At 42.7% G+C, this 24,944-nt stretch overlaps 1 protein-coding gene across 1 annotated transcript in view; it reads left to right on the plus strand.

Moving 5' to 3' along the window:
* DST (dystonin) overlaps positions 1-24,944 on the plus strand; it is a 4,096,730-nt gene that overhangs the window by 792 nt on the left and 4,070,994 nt on the right. The window contains exon 2 of the mRNA XM_044063350.1: positions 78-112. Within this exon, the coding sequence (XP_043919285.1) occupies positions 78-112 (35 nt within the window). The remainder of the gene's footprint in view (positions 1-77; positions 113-24,944) is intronic.

Genomic DNA, 24,944 nt, shown 5'->3' on the forward strand with positions numbered 1-24,944 from the left:
TAGTGTTTACTATATTAAGATACCTCGTCTTGTTATGGAAAATAACGATGGTTCTCTATATTATGTTTCTGTTTCAGAAGCTGGACTGCGAGCCCATCATTTACGTTCTGAGGTAATGTTTTATTTTTATGACTGTACTTACCGTAGTTGGTTTTCATTGCCCATCTTGATTTTCCCGGGTTTGAGTTAGTGCTGTTTGTAAATGTTGTGTAACTAAAAGACTCCAGGTAAAAACAGCTGCGTCAGTGTCACCCTTTAGTACAGAGGACCTCTAGCCTTCCTACTTTGAGCTGACTGTCCTTTCTTGGCTGGACAAGTACTGTACATTTGCTCATGCACTGTCATGCGTATGTTGGTTTGTTTGGCTGTGGTCCCATACTTCTCCCCCCAAATCCAGCAGCATAAGCAATTGGACCCGCTGATCTTTAGTTGAATTCTGTAGCATGTTTAATATCTGGCAAAATCTTGAAAACATAGAGAAATAAAGCCACTAGCACATTTACCATGGGTAGTGTGGTAGAATCATTGCACCCAAGATGGGCACATACTTCTGAGGAGTAACACGAATCATGCGTACTAGGTCACTACTGAGCAAAGTTACAGTAGCTTTAGGAAAAGGTGTGTGTGTGTGTGTGTGTGTGTGTGTGTGTGTGATGGTGGTGGGGGTGGGGTGGGGGGGGGCTCTGAAGTTGTTTATAGGGTAACTCACTAGCTGGTGCAGAACTAGAAGAAATGGCAACAGAAGCATTGCATAACAGAGTTCTCTGCATGCACTTGAGAGGAACCAAAATAAAGGTGGCTGTCCTTTAGTTTTGTCTGTTACGTCCCTGATAACATGGAGAAGTATATCCATGCATTTTCGTTAGTAGACAATGCACATTTTCATGTTCTTTTGCGATCTAGATTAATAAATAATCGAGGTACAATGTCGGGGGCAATGACCTAGTGAGAAAGCCTTTTTGCTGAGGAAGTTGGTGGGCACCGGATCAATGGCACAAGATATACACAAACGCCAAATTACCCTTTAATCTCTACAAATATACTTTGTGTGTTGTAATTACATATACATATACGCGTGTGTGTGATGTGTACATGAATCTATGGGTGGATATAGTATACGCATACACATATTACATTCAAAGTATATCTGAATGGGTTAAAGACTAATTTGTCGTTTGTTTTCTTTAACATTTGATTTTCCTGATTCAGATTTTTAGTAACTGAAGTATATAACTAGGGAAACGCTGAAACAAAATCAGGGACCCTTTTGAAGTACGTAGGAGATCCTGCGGCAGCAGCATCATTACCGCTGGTTTCAACACGGAAATACTTCGTCCTGGAGATTGTGGGAACGCCTCCAGCAGTACGCACAACACTTGGGAAGTGAAAACAACTTCAGGCACAGAAGGGAGACGCAAACAACAACTGCTAGGAATGAGAAAGCAAAACTGACTGATCACATGCGTAGAGGATCCAGGCAGAAGATAAATCCTGCCAAAGCACAGAAGTGTGTGTGTGTGTGTGTGTGTAGTACACATATATCTACATCTATCTATATCTGCAGAATATTTACCGACTTTCTATTTTCACTGAAAGACAAGTGAAATCTGGGGTTACCATCTCCACATAGACAATGCCCTTGACCTAAACAATTTATTTATTTATTTGTTTATTTGTTTATTTAATTTATGTTTGCTTTGGATTGAGTATAACTACATCGACAAAGACTGTCTTAGAATGAGACTAAAGACACAGCACATATTTTAGAAGAAACATGCTCAGGGCTCTGTGTTTACTGTAATCAGTTAAATTAAGCTGCTAACTGACTGAATTACCAAATGTGTGCAAAGGGCAGGCCTTGAAGGGAATCCCAATCAGGCCAATTAACACTGCAGTTGCAGATAAGCAAGTTTTCTGAATAGACAAACTCACACAACATCAGTATTTGAGGGGGTCGTCTTTTCTAAACAGTCTTTTGGTCCCAGGCCTTGGGTGGACTTCCCCACTTGAACTAAACTTAACCATACAAGGGGCAACCCCCATGTTGGGTCCCCATGGACAGCAGTGGTGACAAAACCCTGTTGAGCCTATGTACCTCTTGAACTGGAAAAAATAAGATTAGCCTTCCAAGTCTCCACAAGGACAAGGTACGAACTGTGTTGTGTTTGGATGGGATTCATTGTCATGAGATTATGCACAGATGCCTTAGTCTTATACCTTAAAGACTGTTCCCTTCTTTCTCTTTACAAGTTCAGGGGTGACCCCCAGGCATACCCTGCAATCATTTTAAAAAGCCCATATCAACTTTTGTTGGGATAAGTGCCTTCTCTGATCTGTTCAGTGAACCCAATCCTTCCATGTGTAACTCAGGTGTCCAGATCATAAATTTAGTATAACATCCTAGGTACTTCTGACTAAACAGCTGCCTAACAAACCTCTTTGTAAATGGCCTAACCTGTGTCACTGCTTGCATAATGATAGCTGTTAGGGAGCTTTTTTCCAGGCCTGTCTTGCCAAACTATTATATGCACACCTCTTCCTCTTTCAGACCCAGGTTACATCTCCAATTTATTGTACTTCTCATTCTGTGTGAAAAATGAATGAATGTTCCAGTATCCAAATCTGTCTGGGCTCCTGCCTTCACTCCTGTAGCAATATACATTCAGTACCCTTGCAACTTCCACAGAGCTGTCCAGATTATTACTTATTCTAACTCTGATGTGCCCTTTCCTCTGAGTGTATAATTCTCCTGCTGTCCTACATGAGTGTGGTGTCAGATAATCAAACACTGTCCACTTCCTTTTGGAAATGATTGCTCTGAATTTGTAAATAGAAAGAAGGGAACCATCTTTAATGTATAAGAATGAGGTATCTGTCCATAGTCTCATGGCAATGAAAGAACCAAACCACCCCAGCACATCACAACTAGTACAGTGTCCTTGTGGAGGTCATTAGCATATATCAAATCACTTTTTTTTAATGGTCTTCTTTTGCCCTCCACAAGGTCCCTAGCATCTGATGTCCAGGGTGCGTTTTTTTCTCTTTTTCTTTTGCTTTGTTTTTTTTTTTAATCTGATATGCTAAAAGATCTGCAGAAATCAAGATGTATACTGTTCTGAGTAATTCTGCCTCAGTGTGTCTCAGCTCACCATAAGGACATAAAAGATTCTAGGGCCCCTAATTATTCATCCATGTCATGGTTCCATACAAACCCATCACTGTAGCATATTATTTTCAGTTATGACCCTATCTCCCTGTCTGATGATCATTAGAACCTTTCTGTGTCTATCAGCTTATTTATTTCCTACACTGGGCAGGAGAGCACTAAAATGGGCTGTTAATGGTCTTATGGGGTGGGTCAAAGGTTGTCCTTATTTGCCTTCCTGATACTAACCATGTACACTGAGCTAGGTGCTGGGGAGAACAAAATAGGCTAACTAAGGAGGACATCCCTTCTGTATTTCTATCCATGCCAGTCTGCCCCTTCCAGTCACAGGATGGGTAGCAATTTCCTCAGTGTCCATCAGGGAAGTCACACTATCCTGTGTCCTCCTGAGTGCACACAACCCCCTCCCCCTTTTCCTGGGAGAGGCGAGCAAGCCACACCTTCTCACTTCCCTTTCCTAGCAGGCTAGTCCAGTACCAGGGCTGTTAACTGAAACTTGATCAGCATCTTTTCTTATATATATAACCTCAGGTTTCTTGGAAGTGCCCCCAAACTTTCACTTTCTATTACCAACTAATGGCTGAGATTTGTACCCCCACACTGCATCATGAACCTGACTTCCTTTCTGTTAAGTGCAGATTGTAGTATTGGCCACTTGCATGGGCCACTTCACTAACCAGCCCCTGGTTGCTCTTGCCTTGATTAACTATAAAATAGAAACTCTGTAAAATGCCCTCATTGTCTAGTGTAATTTATTCTGTATTACAGCTTAAATTGCTTTCCCATCAAGCTCCACTTCTGCTCTGGGTTCAGTCATGACCTGGATTTGCCCTTGTTTCCCACTTTTTCAAAATTTTATCACTTGAAATAAGAGTGAGTGAGTGAGTGAGTGAGTGAGTGAGTGAGTGAGCGAGTGAGTGAGTGAGAATCAGCAATGCTATTGCTCCCCATGGATTTGTTGTGCTCTAAAAGTAACAGTGTTGCATACAATGTTGGTACAAGTAAATAAATTGTTTAACCTTGAAACTGTCTTTTTCTGTGTTGTTGATGTTTTACATACATGAATGCAAGGCATTTACACATTTTAAAATGGATGATCCCTCAAATATCTTTCAAATTCCTTTACATTACCTATGAATAATTTGTGTATTACACAAACCACCATTGTGGTAGCATTAAATCAACCCCTTTCTGCATCTATGGTGCCACCTACCACCTGGTTCTAGGAGATGATTCCCAAATACATGACTTCCTTCTAACATTGCTTCTCACTGCACAACTTTATTCAGTATATAGTAACATAATTATCAGTAAGCTTTTACCTTCCAACAATCATTGCTTAATACTGCACATTTACCTGTTGCAACCATGGCCACAGCATCTAATATACCTCGACTCAGTATCCATAGATGCATGCAGGTTCATGCATCAGGTCTGATCACCGATGTCTTCCATTCCTCACATTTTATCCCTTCACCCCTCTCCCTAAGCAGCTTTTCCTATGACCATATGATACATTTTCCTTTCATCTAACTGAAAATCACCCAACACCACTCTAAAAGATGATTTATTTTCATTTTCTTTTGAAATGAGATTCCTCAGCTCTATCTTGTTGCACATATATATATATATATATATATATATATATATATATATATATATATATATATATGCACTCTAAACCTTGTATGGCCTCCCCTTTACTGATTTTGTTCTGACTGGTTTATGTCCTTACCTATTTCTGTTGTGTGTAGATTTTCTTCCATGATTAATGCCTGTACCTACAGCTAAAGGTTGCAATGGGTACTGAAGCTGTCCTCCCCATTCACCCACCTGCTGGAGCTCAGCCAGTAGAACATTCCCAGTTAACTGAACAAGTAACCTAATTACCTGTTTAGGCTGTACATTCCTGCCAGCTTCACATCCTGTTTCCTAGCCTTTATTCATAACTTGCCTGACTTCTTCTGCTGTTCTTATACTTTCCCTGGCCAAATTCTGGTGGGCATCATTGTCTTTGCCATTAGTCATATGTATTTAGCTCATGAACGTGTTGGGACATTTGCCATTTTTTCCTTTCTTTAAGAAAACAACTACTCCACTCATAACTGCCCTACAAAAGTAGGGACAGGGATAACTCATACCTGCTCTGTATGCTGTCCCCAGTATTGTTTATTCAGTATATTAACCAGCTGCTGACAGCTCAAATAACAGCAAATGCTGGAGGTGTATAGACTGCCATGTGGTATGTAGTGAAGTCTCAGAGTATTACTGCAGGTAGATTGTTGGGTTCCTATAGCTGACATTTCAGTACAGTCAAATTGTGTGAGTGTTATCAGTTATGGTTCACAAAACTAGGAGAAGATGGAGAAGATGAGTTCTATCTTCTTCCTTATTTTAAGTTTGTGTAACCTCAAGAGATAGTATGTATATATATATCTATCTATCTATATATATATATATATATATATATATATAAAAACACACACACACACATATATATGTATATATATATGGGTCCCCTACAGAAGATCGACAGCTGAAAACACAGACACCCACATCGCCGACACAAAAACACCAACACACGAAACACCGACAATGGGGAAACAGTAAGTCTCCATAGTGCAGAATGGAAAGATTTCCATTTCTGCACGGTAGTGGGATCTCAGAGCTGGTATATTAAAGTTACGGGGGGGGGGTAGCAGAAAAAATGGAATGTTATGTACCCTTTTCCTGTAGTAGCGCTGTTTTCGGTGTATCGTGTGTCAGTGTTTTGGTGTCGTGTGATGTGGGTGTCAGTGTTGTCAGCTGTCGATCTTCCGTAGGGGATCCATGTAGATATATATATATATATATGGTTCCCATTCAGAAGCCTGAAACATCATAAGCCTGAAAATCAAAATCCTGAAACCAAAAGCCTGAAAATTCAGAATCCTGAAAACTCAAAATCCTGAAAGCCCAAAATCCCGAAAGACCAAAATCCTGAAACTCAAAATCCTGAAAACACAAATAATGCTAATATGTCACTATAAAGACACTAATATCTACCAACTGACCCTGACCCTAACCCTAACCCTAAGGTCCGTCACTATCGCACACTCACCTGACCCGCGCCCTAACCCTAACTCACTTAAACCGCCCCTAACCCCAATATTTGTCACTATTGCATGCATGCCTAACCTGCGCCCTAACCCTAACTCACTTAAACTGCCCCTAACCCTAAAATAAAACCAACCGCACACTTACCTGACCCCAACGCATGACCTAACACCACAGGGCTAACAATAGCAAAGCCACAATGACATCAGTATGTCTATTTTGTGTTTTCAGGATTTTGAGTTTCAGGATTTTGGTCTTTTGGGATTTTGGGCTTTCAGGATTGTGAGTTTTCAGGATTCTGAATTTTCAGGCTTTTGGTTTCAGGATTTTGATTTTCAGGCTTATGATGTTTCAGGCTTCTGAATGGGAACCATATATATATATATATATATATGTATATATGGAGCTATGATTACTGGTCAAATGACCAGAATATTGATGACCAGTGTATTGATGTATTAATGTCAAAACAAGTAATGTCAACACGTTGAGCACATACTCTGAGGATTACCCCTGAATGGGCCAAACCAGCATCAAGTACCCCCCACCCCCTACAAATTATATATACTAACGCCAAGATTGCTCAGCCCTTGAGGAAAAGCAATAGTCCCATACCTGGGGAATGTTTATGTTGCACACCTATTGACCATTTGTTTCTGTTGAACAAATGGTGTCACCCAAACAGATACTGACTTTGTAATGATACACCAATATACATATATATATATATATATATATATATATATATATATATACACACACACACACACACACACACACCATATTGCTCATTAAGTTAAAGTGTATAAGTGAATCATGAACATTTATTCACCTTCACAACATTTTTAATGGCTCTACAACAGCAAAGGGCCATTACACCACACTAATGTAACATAGTCCATGTTATCCTGGCAATAACCCCTGGTTTATTAATATACATGATGGGATAGGTGACAGCTGTCATGACCCAATGGACACACTTGTCTATTTTGACGTTGGGTAGGAAAATTATCTGATTGCATGACTTGTTCAGTCACTTAGTATGCAAATGAGACAGAGGGAATCAAACTTAGGATTACAGGATAATGCTTATTATTAGTTTGCACCCTTAATTCTTAATACTAAAATACTATGCTTCAGACATCTTTTGTGACTTGAAAGTATCTGCCACCTTACCTCCTTGATATAAGTCAGTAAAACGCCTCCCATAGTCCTTACATGCTGCTACACAGTTTGGGGGAATCAGATGCATATTATGCATGCAAGTATGTATGTATGTACTGCATCTATCAATTTGCACATACTGAAAATAACTTATGTCTTTACTACCTTTCAATTGAGACATTGTCTGTTGTCTTCCATTTTGTATGTATTGCTAAATAGTTTTCTGTTTAATTCATGCTTGTACTATCAAGCCATGGTTGTGGCTGAAAGGGGGAAACAGATCAGCCCACTTACCCAGTCAGCAAATAGTAAATAAATAAATAAATAAATAAATAAATAAATACACTGTTTGGTTTATATATGGCCTGTACTCAACTTCTGGCAGCCCACTGATCATTCTTGAGGATTTAAAAATACTTTATACATCTCTCTTCTGATGAGATGCACATGGTGGTGAACTGATGGCTGGTGCAAGGTATAACCTGTTTAACTTTGAGTATTAAGGGTATGAGCTCCTAATGAGCTTCATACTGTGGTCTTGGATCTAATTCACCCCAATCTCTTTATGAGCTTCATACTGTAGTTCTGAGTCTAATTCACCCCAGTCCCTTTATGAGCTTCATACTGTAGTACTGGGTCTAATACACCCCAATCTCTTTATGAGCTTCATACAGTCCTGGGTCTAATTCCCCCAGTCTCTTTATGAGCTTCAGACAGTCCTGGATCTAATTCCCCCCAGTCTCTTTGTGAGCTTCATACTGTAGTTCTGGATCTTCCCCCCCCCAGTCTCTTTATGAGCTTCATACTGTAGTTCTGGGTCTAATCCCCCCCCCCCAGTCTCTTTATGAGCTTCATACTGTAGTCCTGGTCTAATTTCCCCCAGTCTCTTTATGAGATCATGCTGTCCTGGGTCTAATTCCCCCCCAGTCTCTTTATGAGCTTCATACTGTAGTCCTGGGTTTAATTCCCACCAGTGTCTTTATGAGCTTCAAACTGTAGTCCTCAGTCTAATTCACCGCAGTCCCTTTATGAGCTTCATACTGTAGTTCTGGGTCTAATTCCCCCCCCCCAGTCTCTTTATGAGCTTCATACTGTAGTCCTGGTCTAATTTCCCTCAGTCTCCTTATGAGATTCATGCTGTCCTGGGTCTAATTCCCCCCCAGTCTCTTAATGAGCTTTATACTGTAGTCCTGGGTTTAATTCCCACCAGTGTCTTTATGAGCCTCATACTGTAGTCCTCAGTCTAATTCACCGCAGTCCCTTTATGAGCTTCATACTGTAGCCCTGGGTCTAATTCTCCTCAGTCTCTTTATGAACTTCATACTGTAGTCCTGGGTCTAATTCTCCCAGTCTCTTTATGAGCTTCATACTGTAGTCCTGGATCTAATTCCCCCAGTCTCTTTATGAGTTTCATACTGTAGTCCTGGGTCTAATTCCCCCAGTCTCTTTATGAGCTTCATAATGTAGTCCTGGGTCTAATTTCCCCACTCTCCTTATGAGCTTCATACTATAGTCCTGGGTCTAATTTCCCCTCAGTCTCTTTATGAGCTTTGTACTGCAGTCCTGGGTCTAATTCTGCCCCTTCCCCGAGTCTCTTTATGTGCTTTATGCTGTAGTCATGGTCTAATTCCCCCAAGTCTGTTAATAAGCTTCATACTGTAGTCCTGGCTCTAATTCACCCCAGTCCCTTTATGAGCGTCATACTGTAGTTCTGGATATAATTCACCCCAGTGTCTTTTTGAGCTTCATACTGTAGTCCTGGGATTAATTCCCCCCAGTCTCTTTATGAACTTCATACTTAGCCCTGAGTCTAATTCACCCCGTCTCTTTATGAGCTTCATACTGTAGTCCTGAGTCTAAATCACCCCAGTCCCTGTATGAGCTTCATACTGTAGTCCTGGGTCTAATTTCCCCCCAGTCCTCTTTATGGGCTTCATACTATAGTCCTAGGTCTAATTTCCCCCAGTCTCTTTGTAAGCTTCATTCTGTAGTCCAGGGTCTAATTTCCCCCCAGTATCATTATGAGCTTCATACTGTAGTCCTGGATCTAATTCCCCCCAGTCTGTTTATTAGTTTCATACTGTAGTCCTGGGTCTAATTCCTTCCTGTCTCTTTATGAGCTTCATACTGTAGTCCTGGGTCTAATTCCCACCAGTCTCCTTAAGAGCTTCGTACTGTAATCCTGGGTTTAATTACCCCCAGTCTCTTTATGAGCTTCATACTGTAGTCCTGGGTCTAATTCTGCCCCTCTCCCCCGAGTCTCTTTATGAGCTTTATAATGTAGTCCTGGTCTAATTCCCCCAAATCCCTTTATGAGCTCATACTGTAGTCCTGGGTTTAATTCTCCCCTGTCTCTTTATGAGCTTCATACTGTAGTCCTGGGTCTAATTCACCCCAGTCTCTTTATGTGTTTCATACTGTAGTCGTCTTTATGTGTTTCATACTGTAGTCGTGGGTCTAATTCCTCCAGTTTCTTTATGTGCTTCACACTGTAGTCCTGGTTGAGTTCCCCCAAGTATCTTTATGAGCTTCATACTGTAGTCCTGGGTCTCATTCCCCCTAGTCTCTTTATGAGTTTCATACTGTAGTCCTGTGTCTAATTCCCCCAACTCTCTTTATGAGCTGCATACTGTAGTCCTGAGTCTAATTCACCCCAGTCCTTTTATGACCTTCATACTGTAGTCCTGGGTCTAATTTCCCCCCAGTCCTCTTTATGAGCTTCATACTGCAGTCCAGGGTCTAATTTCCCTGCAGTATTTTTATGAACTTCATACTGTAGTCTTGGGTCTAATTCCCCCCAGTATCTTTATGAGCTTCATGCTGTAGTCCTTGGTCCAATTCCCCCCAGTCTCCTTATGAGCTTCATACTGTAGTCCTGGGTCTAATCCCCCCAGTCTCTTTATGAGCTTCATACTATATTCCTGGGTTTAATTCTCCCCTGTCTCTTTATGAGCTTCATACTGTAGTCCTGGGTCTAATTCTTCCCCTCCCCAAGTCTCTTTATGAGCTTTACACTATAGTCCTGGTCTAATTCCCCCAAGTCTCTTTATGAGCTTCATACTGTAGTCCTGGGTTTAATTCTCCCATGTCTCTTTATGTGCTTCATACTGTAGTCCTGGGTCTAATTCCCCCAATCTCTTTATGAGTTTCATACCACAGTCCTGGGACTAATTCCCCACAGTCTCTTTATGAGCTTCATACTGTAGCCCTGGTCTAATTCCCCCCAGTCTCTTCATGAGCTTCATACTGTAGTCCTGGCTCTAACTCAACCCAGTTCCTTTATGACCATCATACTGTATTCCTGGGTCTAATTCACCCAGTCTCTTTATGAGCTTCATACTGTAGTCCTGGGTCTAATCCCCCCTCACCCCAGTGTCTTTATGAACTTCATATTGTAGTCCTGGGTCTAATTTCCCCAGTCTCTTTATACACTTCATACTTAGTCCTGGGTCTAATTCACCCCAGACCCTTTATGAGCTTCATACTGTAGTCCTGAGTCTAATTTCCCCCAGTCTGTTTATGAGCTTTATACTGTAGTCCTGTGTATAATTCCCCCCAGTCTCTTTATGAGCTTCATATTGTTGTCCTGGGTCTAATTCTCCCCAGTCTCTTTATGAGCTTCATACTGTAGTCCTAGGTCTAATTTTGCCCCCCCCCAGTCTCTTTATGAGCTTCTTACTGTAGTCCTGGTTTAGTTCCCCCATGTCCCTTTATGAACCCCATACTGTTTTCCTGGGTCTAATTCACCCATTCACTTTATGAGCATCATACTATAGTCCTGGGTCTAATTCACCCCAATCTCTTTATGAGCTTCATACTGTAGCCCTGCATCTAATCCCCCCAAGTTTCTTTCTGAGCTTTATACTGTAGTCCTGGATCTAATTTTCCCCAGTCTCTTTGTGAGCTTTATACTGTAGCAGTGGGTCTAATTCCTCCCAGTTTCTTTATGAGCTTCATACTGTAATCCTGAGTCTAATTCCCCTCAGTCTCTTTATGAGTTTCATACTGTAGTCCTGGGTCTAATCCCCCCAGTCTCTTTATGAGCTTCATACTGTAGTCCTGGGTCTAATTCCCCCCAGTCTCTTTATGAGCTTCATTCTGTAGTCCTGGGTCTAATTCTGCCCCTTCCCCGAGTCTCTTTATGAGTCTTATACTGCAGTCCTTGTCTAATTCACCCCAGTCCCTTTATGAGTGTCATAATGTAGTCCTGGGTATAATTCACCTCATTGTCTTTATGAGCTTCATACTGTAGTCCTGGGTTTAATTCCCCCCAGTCTCTTTATGAGCTTCATACTGTAGTCCTGGCTTTAATTCCCCCAATCTCTTTATGAGTTTCATACCGTAGTCCTGGGTCTAGTTTCCCCCCAGTCCTCTTTATGAGCTTCATATTGTAGTCCTGTGTCTAATTTCCCTCAGTCTCTTTGTAAGTTTCATACTGTAGTCCAGGGTCTAAGTTCCCCCCATTATTTTTATGAGTTTCATAGTGTAGTCCTGGGTCTAATTCCCCCCAGTCTCTTTATTAGTTTCATACTGTAGTCCTGGGTCTAATTCCTTCCTGTCCCTTTATGAGCTTCATACTGTAGTCCTGGGTCTTATTCCCCCCAGTCTCCTTATGAGTTTCGTACTGTAGTCCTAGGCCTAATTCCCCCCAGTCTCTTTATGAGCTTCATACTGTAGTCCTGTGTTTATTTCTCCCCTTTCTCTTTATGAGCTTTATACTGTAGTCCTGGGTCTATTTCTGCCCCTCTCCCCCGAGTCTCTTTTTGAGCTTTATACTGTAGTCCTGGTCTAATTCCCCCAAGTATCTTTATGAGCTTCATACTGTAGTCCTGGATCTAATTCCCCCTCGTCTCTTTGAGTTTCATACGGTAGTCCTGGGTCTAATTCCTCCAAGTCTCTTTATGAGCTTCATGCTCTAGTCCTGGGTCTAATTCCCCCCGTCTCCTTATGAGCTTCATACTGTAGTCCTGGGCCTAATTCCCCACAGTGTCCTTATGAGCTTCATACTGTAGTCCTGGGTCTAATTTCCCCCAGTCCTTTTATGAGCTTCATACTGTAGTCCTGGGTCTAATTTACCCCCAGTCTGTTTAAGAACTTCATGCTTAGTCCTGGGTCTAATTCACCCCATCTCTTTATGAGCTTCATACTGTAGTCCTGAGTCTAATTCACCCCAGTCCTTTTATGAGTTTCATACTGTAGTCCTGGGTCTAATCCGCCCCCCCCCCGTCCTCTTTGTGGGCTTCCTTCTGCAGTCCTTCATACTGCAGTCCAGGTCTAATTTCCCCCTAGTATCTTTATGAGCTTCATACTGTAGTCCTGGGTATAATTCCCCCTATTCTCTTTATGAGTTTCATACTGTAGTCCTGGGTCTAATTCCCCCCAGTCTCTTTATGAGCCTCATGCAGTAGTCCTTGGTCCAATTCCCCCCAGTCTCCTTGTGAGCTTCATAATGTAGTCCTTGGTCTAATTTCCCCCGAGTCTCTTTATGAGCCTTATACTGCAGTCCTAGTCTAATTCACCCCAGTCCCTTTATGAGCATCATAATGTAGTCCTGGGTATAATTCACCCCATTGTCTTTATGAGCTTCATACTGTAGTCCTGGGTTTAATTCCCCCCATTCTCTTTATGAGCTTCATACTGTAGTTCTCGGTTTAATTCCCCCAATCTCTTTATGAGTATCATACCACAGTCCTGGGACTAATTCTCCACAGTCTCTTTATGAGCTTCATACTGTAGCCCTGGTCTAATTCCCCCCAGTCTCTTCATGAGCTTCATACTGTAGTCCTGGCTCTAACTCAACCCAGTCCCTTTATGACCATCATACTGTATTCCTGGGTCTAATTCACCCAGTCTCTTTATGAGCTTCATTCTGTAGTCCTGGGTCTAATTCCCCCCAGTCTCTTTATGAGCTTCATTCTGTAGTCCTGGGTCTAATTCTGCCCCTTCCCCGAGTCTCTTTATGAGCTTTATACTGTAGTCCTGGTCTAATTCCCCCAAGTATCTTTATGAGCTTCATACTGTAGTCCTGGATCTAATTCCCCCTCGTCTCTTTGAGTTTCATACGGTAGTCCTGGGTCTAATTCCTCCAAGTCTCTTTATGAGCTTCATGCTCTAGTCCTGGGTCTAATTCCCCCCGTCTCCTTATGAGCTTCATACTGTAGTCCTGGGCCTAATTCCCCACAGTGTCCTTATGAGCTTCATACTGTAGTCCTGGGTCTAATTTCCCCAGTCCTTTTATGAGCTTCATACTGTAGTCCTGGGTCTAATTTACCCCCAGTCTGTTTAAGAACTTCATGCTTAGTCCTGGGTCTAATTCACCCCATCTCTTTATGAGCTTCATACTGTAGTCCTGAGTCTAATTCACCCCAGTCCTTTTATGAGTTTCATACTGTAGTCCTGGGTCTAATCCCCCCCCCCCCAGTCCTCTTTGTGAGCTTCATACTGCAGTCCTTCATACTGCAGTCCAGGTCTAATTTCCCCCTAGTATCTTTATGAGCTTCATACTGTAGTCCTGGGTATAATTCCCCCTATTCTCTTTATGAGTTTCATACTGTAGTCCTGGGTCTAATTCCCCCCAGTCTCTTTATGAGCCTCATGCAGTAGTCCTTGGTCCAATTCCCCCCAGTCTCCTTGTGAGCTTCATAATGTAGTCCTTGGTCTAATTTCCCCCGAGTCTCTTTATGAGCCTTATACTGCAGTCCTAGTCTAATTCACCCCAGTCCCTTTATGAGCATCATAATGTAGTCCTGGGTATAATTCACCCCATTGTCTTTATGAGCTTCATACTGTAGTCCAGGGTTTAATTCCCCCCATTCTCTTTATGAGCTTCATACTGTAGTCCTCGGTTTAATTCCCCCAATCTCTTTATGAGTATCATACCACAGTCCTGGGACTAATTCTCCACAGTCTCTTTATGAGCTTCATACTGTAGCCCTGGTCTAATTCCCCCCAGTCTCTTCATGAGCTTCATACTGTAGTCCTGGCTCTAACTCAACCCAGTCCCTTTATGACCATCATACTGTAGTCCTGGGTCTAATCCCCCCAGTCTCTTTATGAGCTTCATACTGTAGTCCTGGGTCTAATTCCCCCCAGTCTCTTTATGAGCTTCATTCTGTAGTCCTGGGTCTAATTCTGCCCCTTCCCCGAGTCTCTTTATGAGTCTTATACTGCAGTCCTTGTCTAATTCACCCCAGTCCCTTTATGAGTGTCATAATGTAGTCCTGGGTATAATTCACCTCATTGTCTTTATGAGCTTCATACTGTAGTCCTGGGTTTAATTCCCCCCAGTCTCTTTATGAGCTTCATACTGTAGTCCTGGCTTTAATTCCCCCAATCTCTTTATGAGTTTCATACCACAGTCCTGGGACTAATTCCCCACAGTCTCTTTATGAGCTTCATACTGTAGCCCTGGTCTAATTCCCCCCAGTCTCTTCATGAGCTTCATACTGTAGTCCTGGCTCTAACTCAACCCATTCCCTTTATGACCATCATACTGTATTCCTGGGTCTAATTCACCCAGTCTCTGTATGAGCTTCATACTGTAGTCCTGGGTCTAATCCCCCCTCATCCCAGTGTCTTTATGAACTTCATATTGTAGTCCTGGGTCTAATTCACCCCAGACCCTTTATGAGCTTCATACTGTAGTCCTGAGTCTAATTTCCCCCAGTCTGTTTATGAGCTTTATACTGTAGTTCTTGGGTGTAATTCCCCCCAGTCTCTTTATGAGCTTCATATTGTTGTCCTGGGTCTAATTCTCCCCAGTCTCTTTATGAGCTGCATACTGTAGTCCTGGGTCTAATTTCCCCCAGTCTCTTTATGAGCTTCATATTGTTGTCCTGGGTCTAATTCTCCCCAGTCTCTTTATGAGCTTCATACTGTAGTCCTAGGTCTAATTCTGCCCCCCCAGTCTCTTTATGAGCTTCATACTGTAGTCCTGGTTTAGTTCCTCCATGTCCCTTTATGAACCCCATACTGTTGTCCTGGGTCTAATTCGACCCATTCACTTTATGAGCATCATACTAAAGTCCTGGGTCTAATTTGCCCCAATCTCTTTATGAGCTTCATACTGTAGTCCTGGGTCTAATACCCCCAGGTGCTTTATGAGCTTCATACTGTAGCCCTGCATCTAATTCCCCCAAGTTTCTTTCTGTGCTTTATACTGTAGTCCTGGATCTAATTCTCCCCAGTCTCTTTGTGATCTTCATACTGTAGTCATGGGTCTAATTCCTCCCAGTTTCTTTATGAGCTTCATACTGTAATCCTGAGTCTAATTCCCCTCAGTCTCTTTATGAGTTTCATACTGTAGTCCTGGGTCTAATTCCCCCAGTCTCTTTATAAGCTTCATACTGTAGTTCTGGGTTTAATTCTGCCCATTCTCTTTATGAGCTTCATACTGTAGTCCTGGGTCTAATTCTGCCCCTTCCCCGAGTCTCTTTATGAGCCTTATACTGCAGTCCTAGTCTAATTCACCCCAGTCCCTTTATGAGTGTCATAATGTAGTCCTGGGTATAATTCACCCCAATGTCTTTATGAGCTTCATACTGTAGTCCTGGGTTTAATTCCCCCCAGTCTCTTTATGAACTTCATACTTAGTCCTAGGTCTAATTCACCCCGGCTCTTTATGAGCTTCATAATGTAGTCCTGAGTCTAATTCACCCCAGTCCCTTTATTAGCTTCATACTGTAGTCCTGGGTCTAGTTTCCCCCCAGTCCTCTTTATGAGCTTCATATTGTAGTCCTGTGTCTAATTTCCCTCAGTCTCTTTGTAAGTTTCATACTGTAGTCCAGGGTCTAAGTTCCCCCCATTATTTTTATGAGTTTCATAGTGTAGTCCTGGGTCTAATTCCCCCCAGTCTCTTTATTAGTTTCATACTGTAGTCCTGGGTCTAATTCCTTCCTGTCCCTTTATGAGCTTCATACTGTAGTCCTGGGTCTTATTCCCCCCAGTCTCCTTATGAGTTTCGTACTGTAGTCCTAGGCCTAATTCCCCCCAGTCTCTTTATGAGCTTCATACTGTAGTCCTGTGTTTATTTCTACCCTTTCTCTTTATGAGCTTTATACTGTAGTCCTGGGTCTATTTCTGCCCCTCTCCCCCGAGTCTCTTTCTGACCTTTATACTGTAGTCCTGGTCTAATTCCCCCAAGTATCTTTATGAGCTTCATACTGTAGTCCTGGATCTAATTCCCCCTCGTCTCTTTGAGTTTCATACAGTAGTCCTGGGTCTAATTCCTCCAAGTCTCTTTATGAGCTTCATGCTCTAGTCCTGGGTCTAATTCCCCCCGTCTCCTTATGAGCTTCATACTGTAGTCCTGGGCCTAATTCCCCACAGTGTCCTTATGAGCTTCATACTGTAGTCCTGGGTCTAATTTCCCCCAGTCCTTTTATGAGCTTCATACTGTAGTCCTGGGTCTAATTTACCCCAGTCTGTTTAAGAACTTCATGCTTAGTCCTGGGTCTAATTCACCCCATCTCTTTATGAGCTTCATACTGTAGTCCTGAGTCTAATTCACCCCAGTCCTTTTATGAGTTTCATACTGTAGTCCTGGGTCTAATCCCCAGTCCTCTTTGTGAGCTTCATACTGCAGTCCTTCATACTGCAGTCCAGGTCTAATTTCCCCCTAGTATCTTTATGAGCTTCATACTGTAGTCCTGGGTATAATTCCCCCTATTCTCTTTATGAGTTTCATACTGTAGTCCTGGGTCTAATTCCCCCCAGTCTCTTTATGAGCCTCATGCAGTAGTCCTTGGTCCAATTCCCCCCAGTCTCCTTGTGAGCTTCATAATGTAGTCCTTGGTCTAATTTCCCCCGAGTCTCTTTATGAGCCTTATACTGCAGTCCTAGTCTAATTCACCCCAGTCCCTTTATGAGCATCATAATGTAGTCCTGGGTATAATTCACCCCATTGTCTTTATGAGCTTCATACTGTAGTCCTGGGTTTAATTCCCCCCATTCTCTTTATGAGCTTCATACTGTAGTCCTCGGTTTAATTCCCCCAATCTCTTTATGAGTATCATACCACAGTCCTGGGACTAATTCTCCACAGTCTCTTTATGAGCTTCATACTGTAGCCCTGGTCTAATTCCCCCCAGTCTCTTCATGAGCTTCATACTGTAGTCCTGGCTCTAACTCAACCCAGTCCCTTTATGACCATCATACTGTATTCCTGGGTCTAATTCACCCAGTCTCTTTATGAGCTTCATACTGTAGTCCTGGGTCTAATCCCCCCTCACCCCAGTGTCTTTATGAACTTCATATTGTAGTCCTGGGTCTAATTCACCCCAGTCCCTTTATGAGCTTCATACTGTAGTCCTGAGTCTAATTTCCCCCAGTCTGTTTATGAGCTTTATACTGTAGTCCTGGGTGTAATTCCCCCCAGTCTCTTTATGAGCTTCATATTGTTGTCCTGGGTCTAATTCTCCCCAGTCTCTTTATGAGCTTCATACTGTAGTCCTAGGTATAATTCTGCCCCCCCCCAAGTCTCTTTATGAGCTTCATACTGTAGTCCTGGTTTAGTTCCCCCATGTCCCTTTATGAACACCATACTGTTGTCCTGGGCCTAATTCGACCCATTCACTTTATGAGCATCATACTAAAGTCCTGGGTCTAATTCACCCCAATCTCTTTATGAGCTTCATACTGTAGTCCTGGGTCTAATACCCCCAGCTGCTTTATGAGCTTCATTCTGTAGCCCTGCATCTAATTCCCCCAAGTTTCTTTCTGAGCTTTATACTGTAGTCCTGGGTCTAATTCCCCTAGTCTCTTTGTGAGCTTCATACTGTAGTCGTGGGTCTGATTCCTCCCAGTTTCTTTATGAGCTTCATATGATAGTCCTGGGTCTAATTCACGCCAGTCTCTTTATAAGCTTTATACTGTAGTCCTCGGTCTAATTCTCTGCAGTCTGTTTATGAGATTCATACTGTAGTCCTGGGTCTAATTCCCCCCATCTCTTTATGAGCTTCATACTTAGTCCTGGGTCTAATTCCCCCCAGTCTCTTTATGAGCTTCATACTGTGTCCTGAGTATAATTCTTCCCAATCCCTTTATGAGCTTCATACTGTAGTCCTGGGTCTACTTCTCCCCAGTCTCTTTATGAGCATCATACTGCAGTCCTGGGTCTAATTTCCACCCCGTCTCTTTATGAGCTTCATACTGTAGTCCTGGGTTTTACTCTCCCCAGTCTCTTTATGAACTTCATACTGTAGTCCTGGGTCTAATTTCCCCGTCTCTTTATAAACTTCATACTGTAGTCCTGGATCTAATTCCCACCAATCACTTTATGAGCTTCATACCGTAGTCCTGGGTCTAATTCTGCCCATTCCTTGAGTCTCTTTATAAGCTTTATACTGTAGTCCTGGTCTAATTCCCCCAAGTTTGTTTATGAGCATCATACTGTAGTCCTGGATCTAATTCACCCAGTCTCTTTATGAGCTTCATAATGTAGTCCTGGTTCTAATTCCCCCCAGTCTCTTTATGAACTTCATACTGTAGTCCTGATTCTAATTCTGCCCCACCCCTGAGTATCTTTATGAGCTTCATACTGTAGTCCTGGGTCTCATTCCCCCTAGTCTCTTTATGAGTTTCATACTGTAGTCCTGTGTCTAATTCCCCCAACTCTCTTTATGAGCTGCATACTGTAGTCCTGAGTCTAATTCACCCCAGTCCTTTTATGACCTTCATACTGTAGTCCTGGGTCTAATTTCCCCCCAGTCCTCTTTATGAGCTTCATACTGCAGTCCAGGGTCTAATTTCCCTGCAGTATTTTTATGAACTTCATACTGTAGTCTTGGGTCTAATTCCCCCCAGTATCTTTATGAGCTTCATGCTGTAGTCCTTGGTCCAATTCCCCCCAGTCTCCTTATGAGCTTCATACTGTAGTCCTGGGTCTAATCCCCCCAGTCTCTTTATGAGCTTCATACTATATTCCTGGGTTTAATTCTCCCTGTCTCTTTATGAGCTTCATACTGTAGTCCTGGGTCTAATTCTTCCTCCCCAAGTCTCTTTATGAGCTTTACACTATAGTCCTGGTCTAATTCCCCCAAGTCTCTTTATGAGCTTCATACTGTAGTCCTGGGTTTAATTCTCCCATGTCTCTTTATGTGCTTCATACTGTAGTCCTGGGTCTAATTCCCCCAATCTCTTTATGAGTTTCATACCACAGTCCTGGGACTAATTCCCCACAGTCTCTTTATGAGCTTCATACTGTAGCCCTGGTCTAATTCCCCCCAGTCTCTTCATGAGCTTCATACTGTAGTCCTGGCTCTAACTCAACCCAGTTCCTTTATGACCATCATACTGTATTCCTGGGTCTAATTCACCCAGTCTCTTTATGAGCTTCATACTGTAGTCCTGGGTCTAATCCCCCCTCACCCCAGTGTCTTTATGAACTTCATATTGTAGTCCTGGGTCTAATTTCCCCAGTCTCTTTATACACTTCATACTTAGTCCTGGGTCTAATTCACCCCAGACCCTTTATGAGCTTCATACTGTAGTCCTGAGTCTAATTTCCCCCAGTCTGTTTATGAGCTTTATACTGTAGTCCTGTGTATAATTCCCCCCAGTCTCTTTATGAGCTTCATATTGTTGTCCTGGGTCTAATTCTCCCCAGTCTCTTTATGAGCTTCATACTGTAGTCCTAGGTCTAATTTTGCCCCCCCCCAGTCTCTTTATGAGCTTCTTACTGTAGTCCTGGTTTAGTTCCCCCATGTCCCTTTATGAACCCCATACTGTTTTCCTGGGTCTAATTCGACCCATTCACTTTATGAGCATCATACTATAGTCCTGGGTCTAATTCACCCCAATCTCTTTATGAGCTTCATACTGTAGCCCTGCATCTAATCCCCCCAAGTTTCTTTCTGAGCTTTATACTGTAGTCCTGGATCTAATTTTCCCCAGTCTCTTTGTGAGCTTTATACTGTAGCAGTGGGTCTAATTCCTCCCAGTTTCTTTATGAGCTTCATACTGTAATCCTGAGTCTAATTCCCCTCAGTCTCTTTATGAGTTTCATACTGTAGTCCTGGGTCTAATCCCCCCAGTCTCTTTATGAGCTTCATACTGTAGTCCTGGGTCTAATTCCCCCCAGTCTCTTTATGAGCTTCATTCTGTAGTCCTGGGTCTAATTCTGCCCTTCCCCGAGTCTCTTTATGAGTCTTATACTGCAGTCCTTGTCTAATTCACCCCAGTCCTTTATGAGTGTCATAATGTAGTCCTGGGTATAATTCACCTCATTGTCTTTATGAGCTTCATACTGTAGTCCTGGGTTTAATTCCCCCCAGTCTCTTTATGAGCTTCATACTGTAGTCCTGGCTTTAATTCCCCCAATCTCTTTATGAGTTTCATACCGTAGTCCTGGGTCTAGTTTCCCCCCAGTCCTCTTTATGAGCTTCATATTGTAGTCCTGTGTCTAATTTCCCTCAGTCTCTTTGTAAGTTTCATACTGTAGTCCAGGGTCTAAGTTCCCCCCATTATTTTTATGAGTTTCATAGTGTAGTCCTGGGTCTAATTCCCCCCAGTCTCTTTATTAGTTTCATACTGTAGTCCTGGGTCTAATTCCTTCCTGTCCCTTTATGAGCTTCATACTGTAGTCCTGGGTCTTATTCCCCCCAGTCTCCTTATGAGTTTCGTACTGTAGTCCTAGGCCTAATTCCCCCCAGTCTCTTTATGAGCTTCATACTGTAGTCCTGTGTTTATTTCTCCCCTTTCTCTTTATGAGCTTTATACTGTAGTCCTGGGTCTATTTCTGCCCCTCTCCCCCGAGTCTCTTTTTGAGCTTTATACTGTAGTCCTGGTCTAATTCCCCCAAGTATCTTTATGAGCTTCATACTGTAGTCCTGGATCTAATTCCCCCTCGTCTCTTTGAGTTTCATACGGTAGTCCTGGGTCTAATTCCTCCAAGTCTCTTTATGAGCTTCATGCTCTAGTCCTGGGTCTAATTCCCCCCGTCTCCTTATGAGCTTCATACTGTAGTCCTGGGCCTAATTCCCCACAGTGTCCTTATGAGCTTCATACTGTAGTCCTGGGTCTAATTTCCCCCAGTCCTTTTATGAGCTTCATACTGTAGTCCTGGGTCTAATTTACCCCCAGTCTGTTTAAGAACTTCATGCTTAGTCCTGGGTCTAATTCACCCCATCTCTTTATGAGCTTCATACTGTAGTCCTGAGTCTAATTCACCCCAGTCCTTTTATGAGTTTCATACTGTAGTCCTGGGTCTAATCCCCCCCCCCCCAGTCCTCTTTGTGAGCTTCATACTGCAGTCCTTCATACTGCAGTCCAGGTCTAATTTCCCCCTAGTATCTTTATGAGCTTCATACTGTAGTCCTGGGTATAATTCCCCCTATTCTCTTTATGAGTTTCATACTGTAGTCCTGGGTCTAATTCCCCCCAGTCTCTTTATGAGCCTCATGCAGTAGTCCTTGGTCCAATTCCCCCCAGTCTCCTTGTGAGCTTCATAATGTAGTCCTTGGTCTAATTTCCCCGAGTCTCTTTATGAGCCTTATACTGCAGTCCTAGTCTAATTCACCCCAGTCCCTTTATGAGCATCATAATGTAGTCCTGGGTATAATTCACCCCATTGTCTTTATGAGCTTCATACTGTAGTCCTGGGTTTAATTCCCCCCATTCTCTTTATGAGCTTCATACTGTAGTTCTGGGTTTAATTCCCCCAATCTCTTTATGAGTATCATACCACAGTCCTGGGACTAATTCTCCACAGTCTCTTTATGAGCTTCATACTGTAGCCCTGGTCTAATTCCCCCCAGTCTCTTCATGAGCTTCATACTGTAGTCCTGGCTCTAACTCAACCCAGTCCCTTTATGACCATCATACTGTATTCCTGGGTCTAATTCACCCAGTCTCTTTATGAGCTTCATTCTGTAGTCCTGGGTCTAATTCCCCCCAGTCTCTTTATGAGCTTCATTCTGTAGTCCTGGGTCTAATTCTGCCCTTCCCAGTCTCTTTATGAGCTTTATACTGTAGTCCTGGTCTAATTCCCCCAAGTATCTTTATGAGCTTCATACTGTAGTCCTGGATCTAATTCCCCCTCGTCTCTTTGAGTTTCATACGGTAGTCCTGGGTCTAATTCCTCCAAGTCTCTTTATGAGCTTCATGCTCTAGTCCTGGGTCTAATTCCCCCCGTCTCCTTATGAGCTTCATACTGTAGTCCTGGGCCTAATTCCCCACAGTGTCCTTATGAGCTTCATACTGTAGTCCTGGGTCTAATTTCCCCCAGTCCTTTTATGAGCTTCATACTGTAGTCCTGGGTCTAATTTACCCCCAGTCTGTTTAAGAACTTCATGCTTAGTCCTGGGTCTAATTCACCCCATCTCTTTATGAGCTTCATACTGTAGTCCTGAGTCTAATTCACCCCAGTCCTTTTATGAGTTTCATACTGTAGTCCTGGGTCTAATCCACCCCCCCCCAGTCCTCTTTGTGAGCTTCATACTGCAGTCCTTCATACTGCCGTCCAGGTCTAATTCCTAGTATCTTTATGAGCTTCATACTGTAGTCCTGTGTCTAATTCCCTTTATTCTCTTTATGAGTTTCATACTGTAGTCCTGGGTCTAATTCCCCCCAGTCTCTTTATGAGCCTCATGCAGTAGTCCTTGGTCCAATTCCCCCCAGTCTCCTTGTGAGCTTCATAATGTAGTCCTTGGTCTAATTTCCCCGAGTCTCTTTATGAGCCTTATACTGCAGTCCTAGTCTAATTCACCCCAGTCCCTTTATGAGCATCATAATGTAGTCCTGGGTATAATTCACCCCATTGTCTTTATGAGCTTCATACTGTAGTCCAGGGTTTAATTCCCCCCATTCTCTTTATGAGCTTCATACTGTAGTCCTCGGTTTAATTCCCCCAATCTCTTTATGAGTATCATACCACAGTCCTGGGACTAATTCTCCACAGTCTCTTTATGAGCTTCATACTGTAGCCCTGGTCTAATTCCCCCCAGTCTCTTCATGAGCTTCATACTGTAGTCCTGGCTCTAACTCAACCCAGTCCCTTTATGACCATCATACTGTAGTCCTGGGTCTAATCCCCCCAGTCTCTTTATGAGCTTCATACTGTAGTCCTGGGTCTAATTCCCCCCAGTCTCTTTATGAGCTTCATTCTGTAGTCCTGGGTCTAATTCTGCCCCTTCCCGAGTCTCTTTATGAGTCTTATACTGCAGGCCTTGTCTAATTCACCCCAGTGCCTTTATGAGTGTCATAATGTAGTCCTGGGTATAATTCACCTCATTGTCTTTATGAGCTTCATACTGTAGTCCTGGGTTTAATTCCCCCCAGTCTCTTTATGAGCTTCATACTGTAGTCCTGGCTTTAATTCCCCCAATCTCTTTATGAGTTTCATACCACAGTCCTGGGACTAATTCCCACAGTCTCTTTATGAGCTTCATACTGTAGCCCTGGTCTAATTCCCCCCAGTCTCTTCATGAGCTTCATACTGTAGTCCTGGCTCTAACTCAACCCATTCCTTTATGACCATCATACTGTATTCCTGGGTCTAATTCACCCAGTCTCTGTATGAGCTTCATACTGTAGTCCTGGGTCTAATCCCCCCTCATCCCAGTGTCTTTATGAACTTCATATTGTAGTCCTGGGTCTAATTCACCCCAGACCCTTTATGAGCTTCATACTGTAGTCCTGAGTCTAATTTCCCCCAGTCTGTTTATGAGCTTTATACTGTAGTTCTTGGGTGTAATTCCCCCCAGTCTCTTTATGAGCTTCATATTGTTGTCCTGGGTCTAATTTCTCCCAGTCTCTTTATGAGCTGCATACTGTAGTCCTGGGTCTAATTTCCCCCAGTCTCTTTATGAGCTTCATATTGTTGTCCTGGGTCTAATTCTCCCCAGTCTCTTTATGAGCTTCATACTGTAGTCCTAGGTCTAATTCTGCCCCCCCAGTCTCTTTATGAGCTTCATACTGTAGTCCTGGTTTAGTTCCTCCATGTCCTTTATGAACCCCATACTGTTGTCCTGGGTCTAATTCCCATTCACTTTATGAGCATCATACTAAAGTCCTGGGTCTAATTTGCCCCAATCTCTTTATGAGCTTCATACTGTAGTCCTGGGTCTAATACCCCCAGGTGCTTTATGAGCTTCATACTGTAGCCCTGCATCTAATTCCCCCAAGTTTCTTTCTGTGCTTTATACTGTAGTCCTGGATCTAATTCTCCCCAGTCTCTTTGTGATCTTCATACTGTAGTCATGGGTCTAATTCCTCCCAGTTTCTTTATGAGCTTCATACTGTAATCCTGAGTCTAATTCCCCTCAGTCTCTTTATGAGTTTCATACTGTAGTCCTGGGTCTAATTCCCCCAGTCTCTTTATAAGCTTCATACTGTAGTTCTGGGTTTAATTCTGCCCATTCTCTTTATGAGCTTCATACTGTAGTCCTGGGTCTAATTCTGCCCCTTCCCCGAGTCTCTTTATGAGCCTTATACTGCAGTCCTAGTCTAATTCACCCCAGTCCCTTTATGAGTGTCATAATGTAGTCCTGGGTATAATTCACCCCAATGTCTTTATGAGCTT

This window comes from Protopterus annectens, chromosome 2.part1 (assembly GCF_019279795.1).
Source record: "Protopterus annectens isolate FY-2018-M chromosome 2.part1, PAN1.0, whole genome shotgun sequence".
Classification (NCBI taxonomy): Eukaryota; Metazoa; Chordata; order Ceratodontiformes; family Protopteridae; genus Protopterus; species Protopterus annectens.